Here is a 26046-nt window from a genome sequence, read left to right as displayed (position 1 = left end):
ATGAGGCTCCTGCTCTCCTACTCAGAGAGGAAGTGGCCCAGGAGCCCGAGGGGACTTGAAAGGGGAGCTGGAGCCAAGGATGAGCGGGGTAATCAAAGACCCTTAGATCACATCACCGTCTGACGTTGCCTGTGTGCGTGATGGCCGAGAGACTAAGAGAGAGAGTGTGTGTGCGTGCGAGTGTGTGTCTGTGTGAGAGCGAGTGTGTGATACGGCAGCAGGGAGGACTCCAGAGGGGTGAGGAGATGATGATGATTACTAATTACAGCCAATCAACAGCAGGGGCCCGGCAAGGAGCTCTCTCTCTCTCACACACACACACAATTCATTTTTCACATCAATGCGTAGTTCCCTCCCGCTGAAACCTTTAGTCAGTCTCTTGTTGAGTCATCTGACAATCAAGTTATCAGGGCTGTTTAAACAGTTAAATAAAACAAAAAGGGTTCTTTGAAAAAAGATGGTACTGTAAGAACAGATATGGGGAGTGCTAATAGATATCTAATTTATCAACTACATAAAATCTTATAGGAAAGGCCGGAGCCTGTTTTTCACATTTTTTTATTTCACCTTTATTTAACCAGGTATGCCAGTTGATCACAAGTTCTCATTTACAACTGCGACCTGGCCAAGATAAAGCAAAGCAGTGCAACACAAACACAGAGTTACACATGGAATAAACAAACGTACAGTCAACAACACAATAGAAAAGTCTTTATACAGTGTGTGCAAATGAGGTAAGATTAGGGAGGTAAGGCAATAAATAGGCCGTAGTGGCGAAGTAATTACAATTTAGCAATTAAACACTGGAGTGATAGATGTGCAGAAGATGAATGTGCAAGTAGAGATACTGGGGTGCAAAGGAGCAAAAATAAATAATATGGGGATGAGGTAGTTGGATGGGCTACTTAAAGGTGGGCTATGTACAGGTGCAATGATCTGTAAGCTGCTCTGACTGCTGATGCTTAAAGTTAGTGAGGGAGATAGGAGTCTCCAGCTTCAGTGATTTTTGCAATTCGTTCCAGTCATTGGCAGCAGAGAACTGGAAGGAAAGGCGGCCAAAACAGGAATTGGCTTTGGGGGTGACCAGTGAAATATACCTGCTGGAGCGTGTGCTACTGGTGGGTGCTGCTATGGTGACCAGTGAGCTGAAATAATGCGGGGCTTTACCTAGCAAAGACTTAGAGATGACCTGGAGCCAGTGGATTTGGCAACAAATATAAAGCGAGGGCCAGTCAACGAGAGCATACAGGTCGCGTGGTGGGTAGTATATGGGGCTTTGGTGACAAAACGGATGGCACTGTGATAGCGAATTGGATGCAGTCTGAGAAGAGTGTTGGAGGCTATTTTGTAAATGACATCGCCGAAGTCAAGGATCGGTAGGATAGTCAGTTTTACGAGGGTATGTTTGGCAGCATGAGTGAAGGATGCTTTGTTGCGAAATAGGAAGCCGATTCTAGATGTAATTTTGGATTGGAGATGCTTGACGTGAGTCTGGAAGGAGAGTTTACAGTCTAACCAGACACCAAGGTACTTGTCCACATATTCTAAGTCAGAACCGTCCAGAGGAGTAGTGATGCTTGACAGGCATGCAGCAATCAGTTGAAGAGCATGCATTTAGTTTTACTTGCATTTAAGAGCAGCTGGAAGCCACGGAAGGAGTGTTGTATGGATTTGAAGCTTGTTAACAGTGTCGGTTATGAGCGGGCCGGGGCTAGCAGAAGGGCCTTAGGGGACGTCGCGACGGAAGAGTCTGTTGAAGCCCCCTCGGACGGTTACGTCGGCAGACCAGTCGTGATGGATCGGCGGGGCTCCGTGTAGGCAGTAAAAGGGTCCAGGCCAATTGGCAAAATAGGTATTGTAGCCCAAGAAATTGACTGATGGACCTCTTCAGCTAGCCGGGAGGTGGGTGTAGCTCGGGGCTAGCTCCAGGCTAACTGGTGCTTGCTTCGGGACAGAGACATTAGCCAGGAGTAGCCACTTCGATAGCAGCTAGCTAGCTGCGATGATCCAGGTGAAAAGGTTCAGAGCTTGCGGTAGGAATCCGGAGATGTGGTAGAGATAAAGCAGCCTGATATGCTCTGGGTTGAGTCGTGCTGTGCAGACTGGCAGAAGTTGTCCGGGCTGAGGTTAGCTGATGACCGCTAGCAGTGACTAACTGACTACTAGCTAGTAGCTAGTTAGCTGGATAGCTTCTGTTGGGGGTTCCAGTTCTAAAGTATAGAAAATAGCAGATCCATACCACATTGGGTGAGGCGGGTTGCAGGAGAGTATGTTGAAATTGAGGTTAAAAATATACAAAATATATACAAAGAAAAAATAAATATTTACACGGGACAAGACATCTGACTGCTACGCCATCTTGGATACAATGTGTTGTGATTAATATTAATATGCTTAAACAGTAGTCAAAGTGCTGCTCAGAGCCCGGGAGTTCTGTCTGGGCCAGAGACGGCTAGGTTTCTGTTGGAAGGACGTTGCGTCGTGTACGAATTCCACACCGTCAATGGTCAACCGCCACTGAGGCACACCGTCAATGGTCAACCGCCACTGAGGCACACCGTCAATGGTCAACCGCCACTGAGGCACACCGTCAATGGTCAACCGCCACTGAGGCACACCGTCAATGGTCAACCGCCACTGAGGCACACCGTCAATGGTCAACCGCCACTGAGGCACACCGTCAATGGTCAACCGCCACTGAGGCACACTGTCAATGGTCAACCGCCACTGAGGCATGCAGTCAAAGCTTCGTCAAGCTTTTTAACATGGAGGTTTCACGGGGGCTGGGTGGAAAATATCAAAGTGGTCAAATTCACAAGATTTTTCCTTTGGTGTCTGCACTGCACCACGCGTCATGGCAAGGCACGTTACTGATGTTAAGAAATGTTTTTTTTCCTCCTCACTTTCATGGTGGGACCCATGCCCAATTTCCCCAAGAGGCAAACATTGTATGTTTAAACCAGCATCTCGGGGTGCATCCAAAAGAGCACCCTATTCCCTCCATAGTGCACTACTTTTATCCAGGGCCCATATGCCCTATTTTTTTGCTAGAGCCCTATCGGCTCTGGTTAAAAGTAGTGCACTATGTAGTGAATATGGTGCCATTTGGGACGCAGTTAATGCTGTTTAGTCCAATATGAGTAGGAGTGTGCCTCACGGTATTAACACAATTTATTTTCATTGCATGCATGACAAATCTGATATTTTAAACTATTGGGAGATTATATATTTAAGCAATAAGGCCCACAATGCAGAGTGCCTGGATACAGCCCTTAGCTGTGGTATATTGCCAATATACCACAACCCCCCGAAGCACCTTATTGCTATTTTAAACTGGTTACCAATGCAGTAAAAATGTATTGTTTTGTCATACCTGTGGTATACAGACTGATATACTATGGCTTTCAGCCAATCAGCATTCAGGGCTCAAACCACCGAGTTTATAATAAAGGACAGGTTTCTTACACTGACAGTAGTCTAACAGAGACTTATCCACTGCTTTGTATCTTTGAAAGCATTCCTTTTGGCAACGTTTTTTTCCATCGTAGGCTATAGCCTATTTAGTGAACCGAAATCAAGTCAGGGTATCTGTCTGTCTGCTCTTCTATGTCTAGACGAGTTATCCAATCACTGCCTGTCGGTAATCGTTTTGCAGTGGATTTCCGAAAGATTTTCCACTGTTACTCTGGTAAGAGGAGAGCGCTATTCTCTTGAGAGGGGCAGTCAGAGACGCAGTTAGAGATGTGGGCCATAATGCTGCTACTGGCGTTCTGATCCCCCCCACAGGATAGTCTGGCAGCGCTGTTTCTGACGTCACTATGCTGAGTTTGGCACTGAGCTAGGGAGGCTTATGTTATGGACATGGGCTGCACTTCATTCAACAAAGTTCTTCCCTCCTCCCTTCGTTAATCCACCTGCAGGATTTATCTGATAGGACTGGGAAGGATCATAGTCGTAAGGCAAGAACTAACCCAGCGGGCAAAAGTTGTTGCAGTGATGTCACTTTTACCAACTAGAAAAAGACGCCTTTAACTGGTCATAGTAATCTGACCAGATACCAAACAAAATTACGTTTTTCAAATAAAATGGTATTTGTTAAATGCGCCGAATACAACTGGTGTAGACTTTACCTTGAACTGCTTGCTTACGAGACCTTCCCTATGATGCAGAGTTTCAAAATAATAATACAAATAAAATAGTAACACAAAGGGTAGTAAAATAAACAGGGAGTACCGGACCAATGTGCAGAGAGATACGAGGTATTTGACGTAGATACATGAAAGCAGGGTAAAGCGACTAGGCATCAGGATAGATAATACGAGTAAAGTAAAGAGTAGCAGAAGCAAATGATGAGTAAAAGTGAGAGTACAGTTGAAGTCGGATGTTTACATACACCTTAGCCAAATACATTTAAACTCGGTTTTTCACAATTCCTGACATTTCATCCAAGTTAAAATTCCCTGTCTTAGGTCAGTTAGGATCACCACTTTATTTGAAGAATGTGAAGTGTCAGAATAATAGTAGAGAGAATGATTTATTTCAGCTTTTATTTCTTTCATCACATTCCCAGTGGGTCAGAAGTTTACAGACACTCAATTCGTATTTGGTAGCATTGCCTTTAAATTGTTTAACTTGGTTTAAAAGTTTTGGGTAGCCTTCCACAAGCTTCCCACAATAAGTTGGGTGAATTTTGGCCCATTCCTCCTGACAGAGCTGGTGTAACTGAGTCAGGTTTGTAGGCCTCTTTGCTCGCACACGCTTTTTCAGTTCTGCCCACAAATATTCTATGGGATTGAGGTCAGGGCTTTGCGATGGCCACTCAAATACCTTGACTTTGTTGTCCTTAAGCCATTTTGCCACAACTTTGGAAGTATGCTTGGGGTCATTGTTCATTTGGAAGACCCATTTGCGACCAAGCTTTAACTTCCTGACTGATGTCTTGATGTTGCTTCAATATATCCACATAATTTTCTTTTCCTCATGATGCCATCTATTTTGTGAAGTGCACCAGTCCCTCCTGCAGCAAAGCACCCCCACAACATGATGCTGACACCCCCGTGCTTCACGGATGGGAGGGTGTTCATGGGCTTGCAAGCATCCCCCTTGTTTCCTCCAAACATAATGATGGTCATTACGGCCAAACAGTTCTATTTTTGTTTCATCAGACCAGAGGACATTTCTCCAAAAAGTATGATCTTTGTCCCCATGTGCAGTTGCAAACCGTAGTCTGGCTTTTTTATGGAGGTTTTGGAGCAGTGGCTTCTCCTTGCTGAGCGGCCTTTCAGGTCATGTCGAAATAGGACTCGTTTTACTGTGGATATAGATACTTTTGTACCCGTTTCCTCCAGCATCTTCACAAGGTCCTTTGCTGTTCTGGGATTGATTTGAACTTTTCGCACCAAAGTCCGTTCATCTATAGGAGAGAGAACGCGTCTCCTTCCTGAGTGGTATGACGGCTGCGGTGTCCCATGGTGTTTATACTTGCGTACTATTGTTTGTACAGATGAACGTGGTACCTTCAGGTGTTTGGAAATTGCTCCCAAGCTACCGGTATCTTCTTGCATTGTAAAGTGTTCTATCCTGTAATGCGAACAGTAATTAACAGTTTCAAAATTTCTATATGCCATGTTGCATTATTCAAGTATGTTAACTTCTGTGCAGCGTAAGTTGTGATACAGCCCAGACTCCTAGGGTGTGCAGTGGTGACTCAGGACAGGCTAGAGGTAGCAATGAGTAAGTAGAGCAGGCACGTTACGCTCACGCTATAAGGGGGCATCGGCTGTGCTCAAAGACAGACTTGATCCTCGCTCAATCTAGACGACGTGAGACACATTTAAAAGAAGTACCGAAAGTAACAAAAATGTGAGTACCGAACCGTTTTTGATGGTCTAGTATCGAACGTTTCGGGGTACTTTGCAACACTATGAGACATGCTGTCGACCAATGATATCACAGAAAAGGAGGCACCGCTGTGATCAAGGCATCTCCCTTTTTTTGTATTGAATATACAGAAGACTCTTTGACTAGAAACTAATAATGTGCGGAAACACCGAATCCCACTGTGTATGTGCACATGAGCATAATTTCTGATGACATACCGGATCCCCTAAATATTGTATGGGCCCATCTCCCACTTTGAAATAGCTGCTTGCGTCAGCTGTACGCCATCAACCTCCCCTCAACACACACAGTTGGATGGTGCATGTCTGTCATTTAGAACTCACTTTTATTCTTGTTGATGCAACAAAGAGGAGGCAGTCACTTTGTTCTACACAGCAGTGGTCTAACATTCTGTGTCTAACATTCTGTGTCTAACACTCTGTGTCTAACACTCTGTGTCTCAGCGTGTTCTATTCATTTAAAGCTCCATAAGATCCCTCCTCTCCCAACACTGGTCAATTAAGACATTAACAAGGGCTGATTGCTGAGGGAAATGACTCGGAGGAAGGAATCTGATGGGAAACTTCCTAGTTGTCAAAGTTAGGAAAGCCATGCCAATCGGAAATGACTTTAATTAACCATTAGCAATAAAAGTAAATATTGTTTCACCCCCCCCCCCCCCCCCCAATAATCAAGTATCTTCTCTACCATTTTTGCAATATTAGTCAAATAAAATATAGCATACCCACCATTTAAAGCATGACGTAATGCAAATAGACATAATGTGAATCAAAGTAAACTGATGACTGTCACACTGACTAACATGGGTTCCCACAGGTGATACTGACTAACCACGGAACACAATTCCTGACTTCCCTCCCATCACAAATACTCTGTCAGATGGATTCATTCACTTCTATTCTTCTAAGTTAAGTGGATTTGATTGGAGGCTTACCTGGTCCCAGTCTATACTGCGGAAAAACGTGTGCGACTTGATGTCAGAGAAGCCCGTTTGGACCTGGCAACCCAGCCGCTCTTTGGGGTCCTGTTAGGTGGAGAGAAACGAGTAGAATCAAGAGTTGGCATGCTCAACGCAATAGTCCCTAAACAAACAAAGTGAAAATGAATTACAGAAAATCTATATCTGCCGCCAGTCATTCAAGCATATGTGGCACCAATTACAGCAATGTGATCTTGGTCGAATGTAGAGATGTAATGTTTACTCAAATTAAACAAAGTTCAGTCAGTATTTCCCTCAAACAAACTAATTCCTTCACCCTTGAAAAATCCCAAAACAAGGTAATTATCAAAATGCCACCAATGAAAAACACACTAACTCCTGCCAACAATTCACAGATCAACGATTCTATTAACAGTTTAACTCAATAGAGTTACTTTATATTTATCTACTACTATTTTAGATTATTGTCACTAACTTCAAAATGAGCGGACCAAGGAGCAGCGTACATTGAGTTCCACATCTTTTTAATACAAAGTGAAACTAGAAACAAAGAACATGAAGCCGTAGTGCCCAAACACACTAACACACACAATATCCCACAAAGCAGGTGGGAGATAGGGCTTCCTAAATATGATCCCCAATTAGAGGCAACGATTACCAGCTGCCTCTAATTGGGAACCATACAAAACCACCAACATAGAAATACACATTCTAGAATACCCTAGTCACACCCTGACCTAAACCACTATGGAGAATCCAAGGGCTCTCTATGGTCAGGGCGTGACAATTATTCTGTGGAAATGTAATCCAGAGCAGTACTTTTTTGTTACAGTTGAAGTCGGAAGTTTACATACACTTAGTTTGGAGTCATTAAAACTCATTTTTCAACCACTCCACAAATTTCTTGTTAACAAACAATAGTTTTAGCAAGTCGGTTAGGAAATCTACTTTGTGCATGACACAAGTAATTTTTCCAACAATTGTTTATAGACAGATTATTTCACTGTATCACAATTCCAGTGGGTCAGAAGTTTACATACACTAAGTTGACTATGCCTTTAAACAGCTTGGAAAATTCCAGAAAATGATGTCATGGCTTTAGAAGCTTCTGATAGGCTAATTGACATCATTTGAGTCAATTGGAGGTGTACCTGTGGATGTATTTCAAGGCCTACCTTCAAACTCAGTGCCACTTTGCTTGAAATCTTGGGTAAATTAAAATAAATCATCCAAGACCTCACAAAAAAAAATTGTAGACCAATATACAAATGCCTGAAGGTACCACGTTCATCTGTACAAACAACAGTATGCAATTATAAACACCATGGGACCTCGCAGCCGTCATACCGCTCAGGAGGGAGACACATTCTGTCTCCTAGAGATGAACGGACTTTGGTGTGAAAAGTGCAAATCACTCCCAGAACAACAACAAAGGACCTTGTGAAGATGCTGGAGGAAACGGGTATGAAAGTATCTATATCCACAGTAAAACGAGTCCTATATCGACATAACCTGAAAGGCCACTCAGCAAGGAAGTAGCCACTGCTTCAAAACCGCCATAAAAAAGCCAGACTACGGTTTGCAACTGCACATGGGTAAAAAGATCGTACTTTTTGGAAAAATGTACTCTGGTCTGATGAAACAAAAATAGAACTGTTTGGCCATAATGACCATCGTTATGTTTGGAGGAAAAAGGGGGAGGCTTGCAAGCCGAAGAACACCATCCCAACCGTGAAGAACAGGGTTGGCAGCGTCATGTGGTGGGGGTGCTTTACTGCAGGAGGGACTGGTGTACTTCAAAAAATAGATGGCATCATGAGGAGGAAAATTATGTGAATATATTGAAGCAACATCTAAAGACATCAGTCAGGAAGTTAAAGCTTGGTCACAAATGGGTCTTCCAAATGAACAATGACCCCAAGCATACTTCCAAAGTTGTGGCAAAATGGCTTAAGCACAACAAAGTCAAGGTATTGGAGTGGCCATCACAAAGCCCTGACCTCAATCCCATAGAAAATGTGTGGGCAGAACTGAAAAAGTGTGTGCGAGCCAGGAGGCCTACAAACCTGACTCAGTTACACCAGCTCTGTCAGGAGGATTGGGCCAAAATTCACCCAACTTGTTGTGGGAAGCTTGTGGAAGGCTATCCGAAACGTTTGACCCAAGTTAAACAATTTAAAGGCAATGCTACCAAATACTAATTGAGTATATGTAAACTTCTGACCCACTGGGAATGTGATGAATGAAAATAAAGCTGAAATAAATCATTGTCTCTACTATTATTCTGACATTTCACATTCTTAAAATAAAGTGGTGATCCTAACTGACCTAAGACAGGGAATCTTTACTAGGATTAATTGTCAGGAATTGTGAAAAACTGAGTTTAAATGTATTTGCTAAAGTGTATGTAAACTTCCGACTTCAACTGTACATACACTAACAAAACTATAAACACATATACAGTACAACAGTTACATATTACGTTAAAAAACAAAAGTCTTGAGTAAAAAACAGCTGTCCTAAAGACAATTACACTCTTCTATGAGATATACATCGTTCAAGTGTTTAAACTCCACCAACGAAACGAGATCACATTTTTAAATGCGAGAATTCCAGGACCACGGAGCTGAGTAACTAAAACTATTTCTACCATGACTGAGCACTTGTTGGCTGCTTTCCTTCACTATGCGGTACAACTCATCCCAAGCCATCTCAATCGGGTTGAGGTTGGGTGATATTGGAGGCCAGGTCATCTGATGCAGCATTCCATCACTCTCCTTGGTAAAATAGCCCTTAAACAGCCTGGAGGTGTGTTTTGGGTCGTTGTCCTGCTGAAAATCAAATGATAGGCCCACTAAGCGCAAACCAGATGGGATGGCGTATCGCTGCAGAATACTGTGGTAGCCACACCATCACACCTCCTCCTCCATGCTTCACGGTGGGAACCACACATGCGGAGATCATCCGTTCACCTACTCTGCATCTCACAAGGACACAGCGGTTGGAACAAAAAAATCTCAAATTTGGATTCATCAGATCAAAGGACAGATTTCCACGGTCTAATGTCCATTGCTCGTGTTTCTTGGCCCAAGCCAGCCTCTTTTTCTTATTGGTGTCCTTTAGTAGTGGTTTCTTTGCAGCAATTCAACCATGAAGGCCTGATTCACGCAGTCTCCTCTGAACAGTTGTTGTTTAGATGTGTCTGTTACTTGAACTCTTTGAAGCATTTATTTGGGTTGCAATCTGAGGTGCATTTAACTCTAATTAACTTATCCTCTACAGCAGAGGTAACTCTGGGTCTTCCTTTCCTGTGGTGGTCCTCATGAGAGCCAGTTCCATCATAGAGCTTGATGGTTTTTGCAACTGCACTTGAAGAAATTTACAAACCACATTGACTGACCTTCATGTCTTAAAGTAATGATGGGCTGTCGTTTCTGTTCTTGCCATAATATGGACTTGGTCTTTTACCAAATAGAGCTATCTTCTATGTACCACCATTACCTTGTCATAGCACAACTGATTGGCTCAAACACATTAAGAATGAAAGAAATTCCACAAATGTACTTTTAACAAGGCACACGTGTTAATTGAAATGCATTCCAGGTGACTACCTCATAAAGCTGGTTGAGAGAATGCCAAGCGTGTGCAAAGCTGTTATCAAGGCAAAGGGTGGCTACTTTGAAGAATCTCCAATATAAAATATATTTTGGTTTGTTTAACACTTTTGGTTACTACATGATTCCATCTGTGTTATTTCATAGTTTTGATGTCTTCACTATTATTCAACAATGTAGAAAATAGTAAAAATAAAGTAAAACTCTGGAATGAGTAGGTGTTTCCAAACTTTTGACTGATCCTATATATAAACAATATCCAGAGTATTCCACACACTCCTAGAGTATATTATACAGCATAAGCAAATCCAATGCAAGTCATTCTCTTTCTTTCCCTCTCACAAGCACACGTGTACACACATACCACAGACATACACACATGCGGGTGTGCATGGATGTCTCATGGTAGGGTGGGATATGCAAAATGGGTCATGTTTGAGCACTTTCTGACCACTTCTAACACGGGCAAACATGTATGGAAGGTTTTGTTTGCACAGCAACAGAATCTCCCATAAGTGTTCAATTGGGCTGAGATCTGGTGACTGACTTGTATATGTCGTTGTCATGCTCATCAAACCATTCAGTAACCACTCGTGCTGTATGGATGGAGGCATTATCATCCTATGCCTTGGTAGCCAAAATAATGGCCTGCCCAGAATTTTTTATACGTGACCCTAAGCATGATGGGACGTTAATTGCTTAATTAATTCAGGAACCACACCTGTGTGGAAGCACCTGCTTCAATATAATTTGTATCCCTCGTTTACTTAAGTGTTACCATTATTTTGTCAGTTACCTGGAGGTTTCCCTGAGAGTTGTGCAAGGTTGGTAGAACCTTTTTCAAAATGATTCGCAGCTGTGATGGCCACCGTGTATTAACTCTGGGGTGTGAAAACATACGCAATCAATCCATCCTCATTTTGTATTTCTTAGTCATTTGGACAATTTTCTCTAATTTTTCTGTCACTGAAAATGTGGAGTAGGTTGTGTAGATCGGCAGGAAAAAAATAATAAATGTGATCCCTTTTTAGATTTAATTGTATGGCAGCAAAATGTGAAGACTGTGCAAGGGGTGTGTAGACTTTCACTAGTGACCGTATGTATGTACGTTTGGACAAACCAATTCCCTCAGCTGACTTCAACAGTGGCACGGTGTTCTTTTTCATCAGTGCCATTATTTTATTATTAGCACCCTAACTAGCAGAGGCTTAATGCATGTGATGAGCTGCAAGGCCAGTCACACAATAATATACTGTCTTACTATAGCCATGCATATCGGGGATGATACACTCGCACACGTGTAGGAACAAATACACTTGTAAGTAACTGTAGTGGATGTGAAACTCGGCCATAGCATAACACACAAAGAAAACATGTGAAAGCACACACACGCACACACAAACTCGCTGTCTCTCAGCCAAATGGGTAAGGCCTTCACAGAGTGGCTGTCATGTTGCTGTCCTAATGTGGTCTTGGCCACGTTCCTACACAAGCTGATTTCACTGAGCACTGCAAAGAGACAGGGAGAGGGGGAGAGGGAGGAGAGAGGGAGACACCTGATTGGCCGCACTGGGCTTACACTTCAGCGTTCTTCTCTCACCTTGTTTAAAAAACCCTTCAGCACGCTGGCGGCCTTCACCGACAGAGACCTTGGGATGCGAATGGGCTTCTCCAGGATAACTGTTTGGAGAGGACAGAGAAAAAGAATGATTGAGAAAGAGAGAGAGAGGGAAAGACAATCCTGCGAAGGGAGGGAGGCAAACAATTGGTGATTCACCATTCGGCCTGCATGTGGGTCCCAGTGCCTGCTGCGTACGAGCGAGTGGGCGGAAGGGGGTGGATGAGAGAAGAGGAGGAGAAGGAAGGATGAGGGGGCTCTGTTCTGTGACTGCGTCAGTCGTGTGCAGCCTTGAGACTAATGGCACTCACGACATCGGAACAACAGCCTGGACATTAAGAACAGATCCTGTAGTACAGCACGTTCGGTTCTTTTGCGGCAGGAAACAGTTTGGTAGTATTGTGTAGCGCCTCATCTTGTGTTGGTTAGTTGGACTCACTGCCACTCTGGGTATGTCCCAATAATATCTCCTTCCTCCTGAGGTGTGCACATGTTCATTCCTCCCCACATTTAAAAGCATTGGATTGGTGAAGGCACGGGCTAGATGACGTTTCTTAAACCAGTCATTTCCTGTTACATCCATAAAGGCAAGTGAACAAGTGCGTACTTCGGGAGAAAGGAGAGGTTATTGGGACGCGCTCTGTCGGGTTAAGTCAATCCTTGATTGACCTCAAATCCCCTCTCCGCCAGCAACACAACAAAACAGATAGATATTTCTGATTTCTCATCAACAAACATTGCATGTCTAGGAGCAGACGAGGCGGACGCAAAGCCTCTCTGATGAACAGATTACAGACAGAAGAGCAGTGTTGTTTATCCTCTTCTTCCTAAATGCCCCCAGCCGGCCGGCCCGCTCTGTTCTGTTTGTTTACACCGAGTCCTAATGGAATGTTAACTGGATCAGTCACTGGCTGCACCTCAAATGGCTAGGGCTCTGTTCAAAAGTAGCGCACTATGTAGGGAATAGAGTGCCATTTGGGATGCAACCTCTGTGATGGGGGTTTAGGGTTAAGGAGCTTGGCCTAGGGCCAGGGTTAGGAACACTGATGGTGACATGTGTCTAGTGGTCGCCAGAAGGAAGGGTTGGGGAGTGGTATAGTATGGCAGAGCGTAGCACAGTATAGACGGAAAGGCAAGCAGACCGAAGGAAAAGGCAGACAGACAGACAAGCGGACAGACTGACAGTTAGTACATGACATTCTCATTTGGTTACAACCTAATTGCCGTGGAACTTTGGATATCACCATGCCAACTCCGAACTCTGTCTGCATGTCTATGGTTCTGTGGTCTGGCATGTGTGCCAGGGTTTCCCAGGGTGAGGTTGGCACAGGTCAGGCTTGTGGCATAAGGCTAGCCCTCCCCTACAGAGAGAGGGGCTGGTTTCCGCTAGCGAGGTGGCATCAAGGAGACATGCTGCTTGCCCTGTGGGGGCATGAGGAGGACCAAAAGGCTGGCAGATGCCCGTTCCAATGCCCATGCCCAGACTGCCATGGGTGGGCATGGTGGAGAGAGACTGGGGGGAGGTATGGAGGAATGTTTGCTACAGCGGGGTATGGGGGGATGTAGCACATACAAATATAATTACTGGAACGGACATCCCATTCAATCAATTCTATTTCTATGGTATAATACATATGTCATACAAGAGGCAATTGTCTCTCCAGCGGTCTTGCCTTTCCAGATAGCTCTAGCTGTCCAAATGTCTCATACTTATTTTTAGTGTACAAATCTTCATCGGTTTTAACACAAAATACATAACATATTGAGTGACATGTGATGTGTTTGTGTGCTGTCTGATAGGGTTTTGGAGCACCAAAAGAGACATTTTGAGATATAAACAGTTAGACATATATAGGAATATGAAGTACTACTATCCTGGATAATCATGCCCTTGAGTGGAGGAGTGAGTAGCCAATGTGTGGAGAGCATTTGTTTTTGACACAAAATGGCCACCATGCATCAAACCCGGTGGCTGCTACACATTGCGTAGTAGTAGTGGATGTCACACTTAACAATGTCAAGCACTTTGAGACATTAGTTGTGTTCGAATACTCATACTAACCGTACTATTTGTGACGTGAATTGAGTATATAGTATGCTTATTGGTCATAGTATGGATATAGTTAATATGCCAAATGTTCCCGGTAGTTGTACTAAATTCGCCAAAATATGAAGTATACACGCAGAGGACACTATATCCGTACTTTAGGGCCCATAATGCAATTCTTCAGGAAATGGGTGTGGCTTCACATTGTTTCAAGTTTTGAAGAAAATATGCAGTCGAAGTCCAACGAGAGCGGATACAAATTCACTGCTTTAACTAATTATGACGAATGTTAAGAAAATGTTGAGCAATGTAATAAAGTAATGACTTTTCAAATAAGTTACCTTACATGTTATATTGGCTGACAATTTGTTAGCTATGCTGTCCTTACGAACCACATATCCTATCATTACAGCAGTAATATTACTGCTTGCCAGTATATTAACTATCGGCTATCTAACTAACTACCCAACGTTTATTGACTTGGTTATTCCAGTCATTCTTAGCTTAGCTAAACGGTATAGTCGTTGTGCGTTCTCAATGGACATTCGGGTGCTTCGTAAATTCGCTCTGGCTATCTACTCCGATTTCAGAGCACTCTCGTCTGAGTGTACCAGATCGTAGAATAATGAATTTACGAGCACTCAACACCTGTTGAAAATGTCCGGTGTCAGTAAACGTCGGCAAAAAAGCGTAATTAAATTGTTGCCTAGCAGCACAGTTACAGTCACCAAAGCTCTGGATAACAAGAAAACTGCCTAACCAGCTCTGCTAGGGCGAGTAAAATGGTCAGAGTGGTCTCATTTCTGTCTAGTTAGCTTGGGTGCTTGACTGCCGTTGTAAGGTCAGAACGCTCAAATCAACCCTACTCCTTGGCCCGAGCGTCCAGTGTGAACCCCGAGAGCGAAACGCTCTGAATTTACAAATGGACAATCTGACACTGCTCTGAATTTACGAGCTCACTCTGGCACTCCAGATTGAATTTAAAAACACACCCGAAGTCGTAAAATGTCTAACTAGTCATTTGTTATGCTAACTAGCTAGCAAGAGGTTGCATAGCAACAGCATCAACTTCCGGTAGACAGGCTAACAGCTAGTACGCTCAACTGAAAGCATACTGTTCATTTACAGTATACTAACATTAACTAATAGTATGTAGTATATACTCATTAAGTATGTGTAGTATACAGTATGTTAGTATGGGTATTCGAACACAGCTATTGCTGTTAATCCATATCATACTGTAGTAGAGGGATCTCTCACCTTGGAAGAGGTACTCCTCTGTGTTCATGTCAGGATTGTCGGTGATGATGTCGAAAGGGGACCTCCCGGCCATCATCTCAAACATGAGCACACCTAACGCCCACCAGTCAACACTGAACCCTGGAGAGAGAGACACAGACAACGTCGGCCATCTTGGTTAGATTCAGCAATATTTTGGTAATGACAGATCTGTTCATAATTTTTTTCCCACATATTTTGTATTTAATTGAAGTGGTCGTTTTTTACAATAACTCCTAAATAGCCAATTCCCAGAGCTGAAGTTCTCCCCATTCCCTCCATGTATGTGTTTGTTGATGAAAGGGACCCACCGTAGTCTTCCCCTCTGAGGATCTCGGGGGCTATGTAGTTGGGGGTTCCACAGAATGTACTGGTGGTGTCTCCTGGTCTGATGCCCTCCTGATAGGGGGAAGGAGGGAGAAGGAGAGAGAGAAATGAGGGGGGAGAGAGAAAGTGGTGAAGGGAAGGGGAAAGAGAGAGGGGGGAGTGGGGGAAAGAGTGGAGAAGAGAGAGTAGGGGGAAGGACGAGAGAGCAGAGAAAGACGGAGAGAAAGTAAGAGAGCCAGAGAAAGAGCGTGAGACATTCGACGCCTAGTGTATTGATCCACTTCTACATAATGAATGGGAAGTCAAGTAAGCAGCATAGTAGCAGCACTATAACAGTATACAGTAGGTCTGTGCATGGGTCTCACCTTGCACATCCCGTAGTCTGTCAGCTTGATGTGTCCCTCGTGATCCAAGAGAACGTTGTCCAGTTTCAAATCTCGGTAGAGGATTCCCTTTTCGTGCAGGAAATTCAGAGCGATACAAATTTCAGCAGCATAGAATCTGAAAGAAAAGAAGATTCATTCAGGCATGCTTATCCTCGTTCAGAAAATTCCCGGCACCCAGACTCGGTGACACAGTTTGTCCAACTTACAGTTCTATTCTGACCTTCGCACAACGTAGAAAACATCCTGAAGCCCACATATAGTATATGGCATTATGTATATTATACAGGAAGGAGTTTCTAATGAATAGGTGATTTCTTTTCAATATTTACATTGTCCACCTCACAATTGGCATAGTGAGACGTGGTGGGCTAAATGCTCGTGATTTCTCTACCTCTGGTGTGCTTTCCTGACAAATGTAATATTGCCTATCATATTGGGACACTAATACGGCCTATTCATCTTCAAAATAAATGGATAAGTTTAGAGGAAATGGCAGAGAGACATGATTGAGGGTTCTATCCATATGCTGTTGAAGTATCAGAAGAGCAGGAGGATGTTGGTTGTTTACCTTGCGTGTTCTTCTGGTAGTTTCCGTTGCCGTTGCATATGAAACATCAGATCCCCTCCGTTGACGTACTCGATCACGAGAAATAACCTACAATCAGAAGAAATGGGAGAGGAGAAGACATTGGTAAACAATCAGTCTTGGAGAGTGTTTGGAGTTTGAATGCAGCCTGAGTGGCCCTCTTACCAAGATTGCCATTTTCCAAAACAATAGCTAGTATTATCATTGGCCAACTGAAGGCTGCATGTCAAATTGAATGCCCATTATCTGACTAAATATGATTTTAAAGTTCTTCGTTAAAAAAACATTGTTTTACTTTGGTGAACATTTGTGACAAAAGACTGGGTAATAATGGCCAGTGGAACAATTGTAGAGAAATGGATTCATTTCACCTCTATTTAGCCTGGGTAAAAGTCATTCAGAACACATTCTCTGTCTTACCGGCTCTCTGTCTGAAAGCAAGAGTGAAGGCCCACTAAGAACGGATTGGTAGACGCCTGCTCAAACACGTGCTTCTCTGTCTGCACCCAGTCAATGTCCTGTAAGGGAAACACACAAAGAGCGAGACAGAGAGAAAGACAAAACATTAGCAACAACTGTCTTATCCATAATCATCGTAGACAATTTTTTTTTGCTAAACAAACAAACAGACCGAGATGCATGATGCCATGTATGACAGTCTTTGTAAACATACTGTATACATGTATTTTACGTCTATGTGCTTTCAACTCAGTTCCCCAGAGGAAAAAGTAGTTGAACATTACCACACAAAGCAGCCATTTTCTTTTCTCATTGCATGGTACAATACAAGAAGGTTCTCTTATCTAAGCCACTTTTCATTCAACCCAATGGATTTCTACTCTATTGGTATTAACCCTTTAGATTAGACTACCTTTAATAAACAAGGAAAGACAGAGTAAATGTACTAGTAAATTGATCCAAGTTAGATCACGACATAGGTAGGTGTCACCCTAATGATGACCCAAACTGTCTTCTTTCAGATAAAAATAGAAGGCATAACAGAAAGCATAACACTTAAGTAATGGAAAATACAGTCTGGTCCATAAGTATTGGAATCCTTGATAAAGATGAGAAAAAAAGACTGTAGAAAATATATAATACAAATACTGAGCTATATTGTAAGCTCCAAAATGTTCGGAAATTATATATTTTTATACTAATACTCAGAGAAAGTACAAAAAAAATGTAAAAGATGGGGGTCAAAATGATTGGCAACCCTGTTTCCAATACTCTAGCACCCTCCCCTTGCGAGGATAGCGACTGAGCATTTTTCAAAAATGTTATATGAGAACACGTTGGGAGGAGTCTTACACCATTCCTCCATACAGAATATTTCCAGATCCTTGATATCCTTCGTTTGCACTTTTGGACTGCCCTCTTCAATTCAGAGATGGCCATTGCAAAATGATGATTTTGTGGCCAATTAATCATTTCTTTGTAGATTTTGATGTGTGTGTGTGCTTGGGGTAATTGTCTTGCTAGAATATCCACTTGTGGCCAAGTACCATCCTCCTGGCAGAGGCAATGAATTAAGGACCTGACTGTACATGGAAAATATGGGATAAATAAGTATCTCAAAGACAAACAAATGAAGAAATATACACATTTCAGTGTCTACATGGTACATCATTCATTTGTAGTTATTATTAAATAGTACTACTGGACTATGATCTAATGCAGAGGGGAAACCAAGAGGCACAATCACAAATAAAAGCACTAGTTAGAGAAAGAGGCCCTCTTATGTTCTCTTACTCTGACAAATGAAGGAGTAAAAATAGGCAAACGACACATGCATAAACATCACACTAAACACTCCAACCCCATAATGACCACCTAGATGTAACGTGTAAAATGAGGAGCTCCACTCTAAGCTTCACAAACAACTCAGTAACCTGTTGTAGTGTAGACTAAGTCATACCCTATGCACAATAAATTCTCTCTCTCACACAAACACACACACACGCACGCGCACACACAGACATCTTTACAAAAAGCTTTAGAAATCAGAGCACTTTAATTTCCGAGCCCAAGCCAGAGTCGACAGACAGTGAGCAGATTACAGAGCTCTGCCTGCGATTGCGCCAGGAAGACAAACATCTGTTGCTTTTTCCAGGCCGTGACCTTTTACTCCTTCTGACTAAAGTCTTTGAATGGGTGCGTCTCTGCACTCTCTATCCATCTCTATGACTTTATGCCTGTTGTTTACAAACCGCCAATCTACTCATAGAAGTAGACAATTAAATAATTCACTAATATAAAATGGAGATAGCCCTCAGTGGTTCTGGCATCGTCACAGAAGCGATCAATAGCAATTGTTGATCAGAGGTGTGCCCATCTATCCGTCTCTATGGATCAATGGCAAAGATAAGAAGTTTGCCCTCTAGGTCATATATCTATAGGAATAGCAACCTGTCTGGCTTTAGCTGGGCGGATATTGGCTGCCCTGAGAGGGACAGAGACAGGATGCCAAGCTGAGGGGCTGACCAGGCTAAACCGAGGCTAGATACCCATTCAGTTCGTCATTAGGCCTCAAACATGGCCAGGACAGACCCCTTTAACATGTAAACACTCCCCTTGGTCTTTCTGGAGTCGCAATTCAACGGCTCAGACATGAGACGTATGTGGAAGGGTCTACAGGAAATCACGGACTACAAAAAGAAAACCAGCCACTTCACGGACACCGATGTCATGCTTCCAGACAAACTAAACACTTTCTTTGCCCGCTTTGAGGATAATACAGTGCCAAAGTCGCGGCCCGCTAAGAAGGACTGCGCCCCCTACCTTCTCCGTGGCCGATGTGAGTAAAACATTTAAACGTGTTTACCCTCGCAAGGCTGCAGGCCCAGACGGCATCCCTAGCCGCGTCCTCAGAGCATGCGCAGACCAGCTGGCTGTTTAAGGACATATTTAATCACTCTCTATCCCAGTCTGTTGTCCCCACATGCTTCAAGATGGCTACCATTGTTCCTGTACCCAAGAAGGCAACTGAACTAAACGACTACCGCCCCGTAGCACTCACTTCTGTCATCATGAAGTGCTTTTAGAGACTAGTCAAGGATCATATCCCCTCCACCTTAGCGGCCACTTCAGTTTGCATACCGCCCCAACAGGTCCACAGACAACGCAATTGCCATCACACTGCCCTATCCCATCTGGACAAAAGGAATACCTATGTAAGAATGCTGTTCATTGACTACAGCTCAGCATTCAACACCATAGTACCCTCCAAGCTCATCATCAAGCTGGAGGCCCTGGGTCTCAACCCCGCCCTGTGCAATTGGGTCCTGGACTTTCTGACGGGCCGCCCCCAGGTGGTGAAGGGTGCGTGCCCACAAGAGTGCGTGCTCAGCTCCCTCCTGTACTTCCTGTTCACCCACGACTGCGTGGCCATTCACGCCTCCAACAAAATCATCAAGTTTGCAGACGACACAACAGTAGTAGGCTTGAGTACCAACAATGACGAGACAGCCTACAGGGAGGAGGTGAGGACACTCAGAGTGTGGTGTCAGGAAAACAACCTCTCACCCAACGTCAACAAAACAAAAGAGATGATCGTGGACTTCAGGAAACAGCAGAGGGAGCACCCCCCTGTCCACATCGAAGGGACAGCAGTGGAGAAGGTGGAAAGTTCCTCGGGGTACACATCACAGACAAACTGAAATGGTCCACTCACACAGACAGTGTGGTGAAGAAGGCGCAACAGCGCCTCTTCAACCTCAGGAGGCTGAAGAAATGTGTCTTGTCATCCAAAACACTGACACATTTTTACAGATGCACAATCAAGAGCATCCTGTCGGGCTGTATCACAGCCTGGTACGGCAACTGCACCGCCCTCAACCGCAAGGCTCTCCCGAGGGTGATGTGGTCTGCACAACGCATCACCGGGGGCAAACTACCTGCTCTCCATCACACCTACGTCACAGGAAGGCCAAAAAGATAATCAAGGACAACAACCACCCGAGACACTGCCTGTTCACACTGCTACCATCCAGAAGGCGAGGTCAGTACAGGTGCATCAAAGCTGGGACTGAGAGACTGAAAAACAGCTTCTATCTCAAGGCCATCAGACTGCTAAACAGCAATCACTAACTCAGAGAGGGTGCTGCCTACACTGAGACCCAATCACTGGCCACTTTAATAAATGGATCACTAGTCACTTTAAATAATGCCACTTTAATAATGTTTACATATCTTAATTCACTCATATCACATGTGTATACTGTACTCTATACCATCTACTGCATCTTGCCTATGCCGCTTGGCCATCGCTCATCCACGTACTTATATATACATATTCTCATTCACCCCTTTAGATTTGTGTGTATTAGGTTGTTGGGAAATTGTTAGATTACTTGTTAGATATTACTGCACTGTCGGAACTAGAAGCACAAGCATTTCGCTACACTCGCATTAACATCTGTATGTGACCAATAAAATGTGATTTGATTTGATTTCTGTCTCTCATCCCCTGAAATTGACTTCTGGGTATAGTTTTGTTTGGCTAGGCATGGTGTTGTATTGCCAGTGGTGCTGAAGGAAGAGTGTTGCTGTGGCCAATGATGCTGTTCTTAAGAGCTGATCAGAGTTCAGTTGTGAAGCTTTTAACCTTTGGATAGATAGCAACTTGTGCTTCAGACTAGCATAGTGAATCCTATGATAACCACAACCTTCTACAATAGCCAAGAATAATGCATTTATTTAATTAAAGTAATGGACAATTAATAATGGCTGTCCAACCCTCTTCCTCCATTCCGTGTTCTCTCACAATACAGATGGATTCAATCTTTATCTTACGCATAACATAGCAAATTCCTATTGGTCAATTTGACTTCATTAGTAGTAATAGAGGCGTAAGTCTCTTTCTGCTGTTGTCTTTCTGCTGACACCTTTGATGTCAGGCTTTACTAAATGAATTAATAATTAACCACTTAGGCAAGAGAGAAATAACTTGTTACCTAAACTGTAATGCAGTCCTACCTAGAGTGGACTGAGGATTAAAAACCTTAGAGATCTCTATAGTCTACAGACATTTCCATTTAAATAGGGTGTTCCACAAGAATCCATGGCTCTATCTCGAATCGTCTTTCCGCCACTCCTTGTATCCTATCTCCTCGTCTCTTCAACCGTATTGGAGAAGAAGGTCCTTATCCATTGGATGAGAAGGTCAGAGGGAAGGGACCTCTCACCTTCTGTAAGATTTCTGTAAGTCTTTAGCTGACACTAGGATTCTTCTTAACCTCATTGAGCATTCTGCGCTGTGCTCTTGCAGTCATCTTTGCAGGACGGCCACTCCTAGGGAGAGTAGCAACAGTGCTGAAATTTTGTCTTAACGTTGACTGACTTTTAGAGATACTTTTGTAACCCTTTCCAGCTTCATGCAAGGCAACAATTCTTAATCTTAGGTCTTCTGAGATCTCTTTTGTTCGAAATTTTGTGAGTGTTTATGGGGCAGGGCAGCTCTAACCAAAATCTCCAATCTCGTGTCATTGCTTCGACTCCTGACTCCAATTAGCTTTTGGAGAAGTCATTAGCCCAGGGGTTCACATACTGTTTCCAATCTACAATGTGAATGCTTAAATGATGTATTCAATATAGACAAGGAAAATACAATCATTTGTGTGTTATTAGTTTAAGAACACTGTATTTGTCTATTGTTGTGACTTCGATGGAGATCAGATCAAATTTTATGTAAAATTTATGCAGAAATCCAGGTAATTTCAAAGGCTTCACATGCATTTATACATGTATATAATCTATAATATACGGTGTGATATCCACTAAAAACATAGGAAGATATCTATAAAGAGAGATCTATAAAGCTCTGAACGGCCATACTATGTAAGATAAACAGGGAGCGAGAGAAATGTAACCACTTTAAAAGTTAAAATATAGATGTATAATCCCGGATTGCCCCTTTAACAGTATGTTGAGTGGCAATAGAAGGAATGGTCCTTTCCACGTGGGTCATTTTGGCAATGTTGTTATGTCCATCTCTTAGTTGTCCATTGAAACGTGAAGAACTCAGAGCTCAAATAGCTAATTACAAATGATTACATTACTATCATCAGAGGACAATCAATCCAAAATGTCTATCCTCTCCCTCTGTAGTAGTTCTGTCATTAATCTGGTGTGCTATGTCTAATATTAACACCATAGCTCCACCTAGAGGTGGAAACTATAACATCTCTCAATTACTCTCGTCTCTATCTTTCTCTCTTCCCTACCCTCCTTGTATATCTTCCCTCTCTACTCCTTACCTCTTTTCCCCCTCATTTCATCTCCCCATCTTCCTATCCTTTCATACCGCACCATTTGAGGCACCATTTCCTCCTTACTTTAATGACTTCTTTCACCCTGTCTCTCTCCCGTTCATCACCCTTCTGTTTACTCATCCCTACTTCACTCCATCTTTTTTCTGTTTCCTTTTCCGCCCCAAGATCCTCTCGTCTTCCTATTTCACCACTGCACGTCCATTGACTTTTCCCTGCCTGCTCTACAGATCCATCTCTTTCCCTCCATCCCCCTCCTTCTCCTCCTCCTCCTCCCTCTCACCTCGTCGTCGTGCACCAGTTCCTTCTTGACCACCTTCATGGCGTATATCTGTTCGTTCTTCTTGAGTCGCACCAGTAGCACCTTAGCGTAGCTGCCACGGCCGATCACCCGGATCAGGTCGAAGTCCCCCAAGCCCAGCGTCAGCCCTTGGGAGATCTTGATGCCTTCGATCCCATCCACCACCGCTTTGATATCCTGTAAAGGAGGTTCGGATGGGAGAGAAACATTATGAAAGAGACATACAGTGAGCTCAAAAGTATTTGGCCAGTGATCATTTTGTTGTTGTTTTGGCTCTGTATTCCAGCACTTTGGTTTTGAAATTATACAATGACTATAAACTTAAAGTGCAGACTGTCAGCTTTCATTTGAGGGTATTTTCATCCATATTGGGTGAACCGTTTAGAAATTACAACATGTTTGTAATGAAATACAAATACCAAAAGTATTTAATTTATGTATATTAAAGTAGTAAAAAGTGAAGTATTTGGTATACCTAGCACGTAATGGTAACATCAAGCTTGTGACTACGCACTTGTTGGATGCATTTGTTGTTTTGGTTATGTTTCAGATTATTTTGTGCCCAATAGAAATGAATGGTAAATAACGTATTGTGTCATTTTGGAGACACTTAATGTAAATAAGAATAGAAAATGTTTCTAAACACTTCTACATTTAAATAAAATGCTAACCTCCCCTGTTATTGTAATAGTGAGAGGTTAGCATGTCTTGGGAGTATGATATTTATGTGTTTAGCTTTCTCACTCATCATTATTCACGATTCATTCAGGACTATCCGTAATCATGGTAGCATCCACATGAATGTAGAAGTGTTGAGAAACATTCTATTTTTATTTTCAATAAAAGTGACTCCAAAATGAAACAATACATTATTTACCGTTAATTTCTATTGGGCACAAAATAATCTGAAACACAACCAAAACAAACAGCAAATGCATCTAATAAGTTTGTAGAGTCACAAGCTTGATGTTATCATTGCGTGCTAGGAATATGGGACCAAAACAACAAAAATGTGTCACTGTCCCAATACTTGTGGCGCTCACTGTAGATAACAGTACACTGTTGAAAGCTCCTGCAGTGTATTTAGTGTAGCGTTTCGATCCAAAGGTTTCCGTCAGGCTTGAGGGAAGCGTTATGGTCATAGATGGAGATAGCTAGAGCTAGTGTCATGCACATGTTGATATGATAAGCATATTTATTATAAGAATGCATTATTTACTGTGTCTGAATAAACTCACCTCTGAGTCCTCTTCAACTTTGTCCATCTTGCAATTGTGTGGTAGGAAAGGTACTGAAGGCAAGAGAGAAATAACTTGTTACCTAAACTGTAATGCAGTCCTACCTAGAGTGGACTGAGGATTAAAAACCTTAGAGATCTCTATAGCCTACAGACATGTCCATTTAAATAGGGTGTCCCACAAGAATCCATGGCTCTATCTCAAATCGTCTTTCCGCCACTCCTTGTATCCTATCTCCTCGTCTCGTCAACCGTATTGGAGAAGAAGGTCCTTATCCATTGGATGAGAAGGTCAGAGGGAAGGGACCTCTCACCTTCTCATCCAGTGGGTTTTGAGAATGAGGCAAGGAGAGAGGACGTGAGGAATCAAGGAAATGCAATTGAGATTCCCCCATTGACTCCTTCTCAATTAATCTTTCCTTGATTCCTTGCCTCCTCTCAAGGGAGCATTGTGGGACATATAGTTCACCCCTGTGACCAGCAGAGGGCCCAATGCTGTTCAGAGTGAGTTGCAGCTTTTTCCCGCCTCTGCCCAAATATAATTATTATTGTACTATACTGTACTGTACAACTGTCTAGTCTGCTGCTGGATGAGTGACCACCTACTGGATGTTCAACCTTCACACTAACCCTCATAGAGGACCAGTACACAAAACAAGGAAGGCCCTGTGCACAGCAGTGCATCTTGTTCAAGGTGCTGCTTCTGGCAGAAACAACTGGGTGTAAAAATCGCACACTTAGAAATATATATTTTTTCTTATTATTTTACAAATTGTGCTGTGCAGAATAGCACATACAACTTTATGATCAGTCTGTAAACAACAAAGGCATACTGATTCAAACATGCTCTCTCACTGTTTGGGAGAACGTTCCAAGCTAGTTATTGGTTTTCATTGAATAGTGCCTTTTAAAGCATTTGAAATGAGTATTCACAAAGTGTCTCATTGTAGGAGTGCTGATTTAGGGATCAGTTTTGACTTTTCATAATGAATAAGAAAGATCAGCACTCCTACTCGGGGAAGCTTTTTTGCATACAGGCCCAGACCCAGACCCAATGTATCAAGACCATGAGACCAAGCCTGCATTTTTGTGGTCTTGAGTGGTCTCAAGACATCTTACTTGACTACTTCACATATTAAAGGGTGAGTACGTAAGAATTTTGTTCACAAATGTACCTAAATGTATATTATATGTAAATAGTTTATGATTAGTGAATGCCATAATGTAGATATTTTGTTAGATACTTCTCCCTAATAGCTGAAAACATGTTTTTTTCAAAGCCATTTTAGCTGTCGCGATAGCTGTCCTGTCTGAACCGATTCACAAATCACGGGAATTTATTGCACAATGCAGAAGTTGACTCCCTCCGAGGCATGTGTTGCTAGGCAACCCCTATGCATTTGCCAGCATAGGCCTGCTCCCTCCCCCTCCGTGGCTAAAGCCAGTGTGAGAAACATGCTAACAAATGTTTGTGCTTTGAAACTAAATAAATACTGCACTCTGACCCACAAAACTGTAAGCAAGGAAAGTGAACTTTAAAAC

At 42.9% G+C, this 26046-nt stretch overlaps 1 protein-coding gene across 1 annotated transcript in view; it reads right to left on the bottom strand.

The window, feature by feature from the left end:
• The window catches only part of LOC120060873 (protein kinase C zeta type-like), a 136396-nt gene that overhangs the window by 18432 nt on the left and 91918 nt on the right, over positions 1–26046 (bottom strand). Inside the window, exons 9-17 of the mRNA XM_039010280.1 lie at positions 24506–24558; positions 23250–23444; positions 17118–17215; positions 16680–16766; positions 16091–16226; positions 15710–15797; positions 15381–15500; positions 12056–12135; positions 6836–6925 (exon numbers count right to left, since the gene is read on the bottom strand). Coding sequence (XP_038866208.1) covers positions 6836–6925; positions 12056–12135; positions 15381–15500; positions 15710–15797; positions 16091–16226; positions 16680–16766; positions 17118–17215; positions 23250–23444; positions 24506–24558 — 947 coding nt within the window. The remainder of the gene's footprint in view (positions 1–6835; positions 6926–12055; positions 12136–15380; positions 15501–15709; positions 15798–16090; positions 16227–16679; positions 16767–17117; positions 17216–23249; positions 23445–24505; positions 24559–26046) is intronic.

This window comes from Salvelinus namaycush, chromosome 16, assembly GCF_016432855.1.
Source record: "Salvelinus namaycush isolate Seneca chromosome 16, SaNama_1.0, whole genome shotgun sequence".
Taxonomy (NCBI): Eukaryota; Metazoa; Chordata; class Actinopteri; order Salmoniformes; family Salmonidae; genus Salvelinus; species Salvelinus namaycush.
Note: the sequence above shows the minus strand (reverse complement) of the source record. Positions and strands in the feature narration are given on the sequence as shown.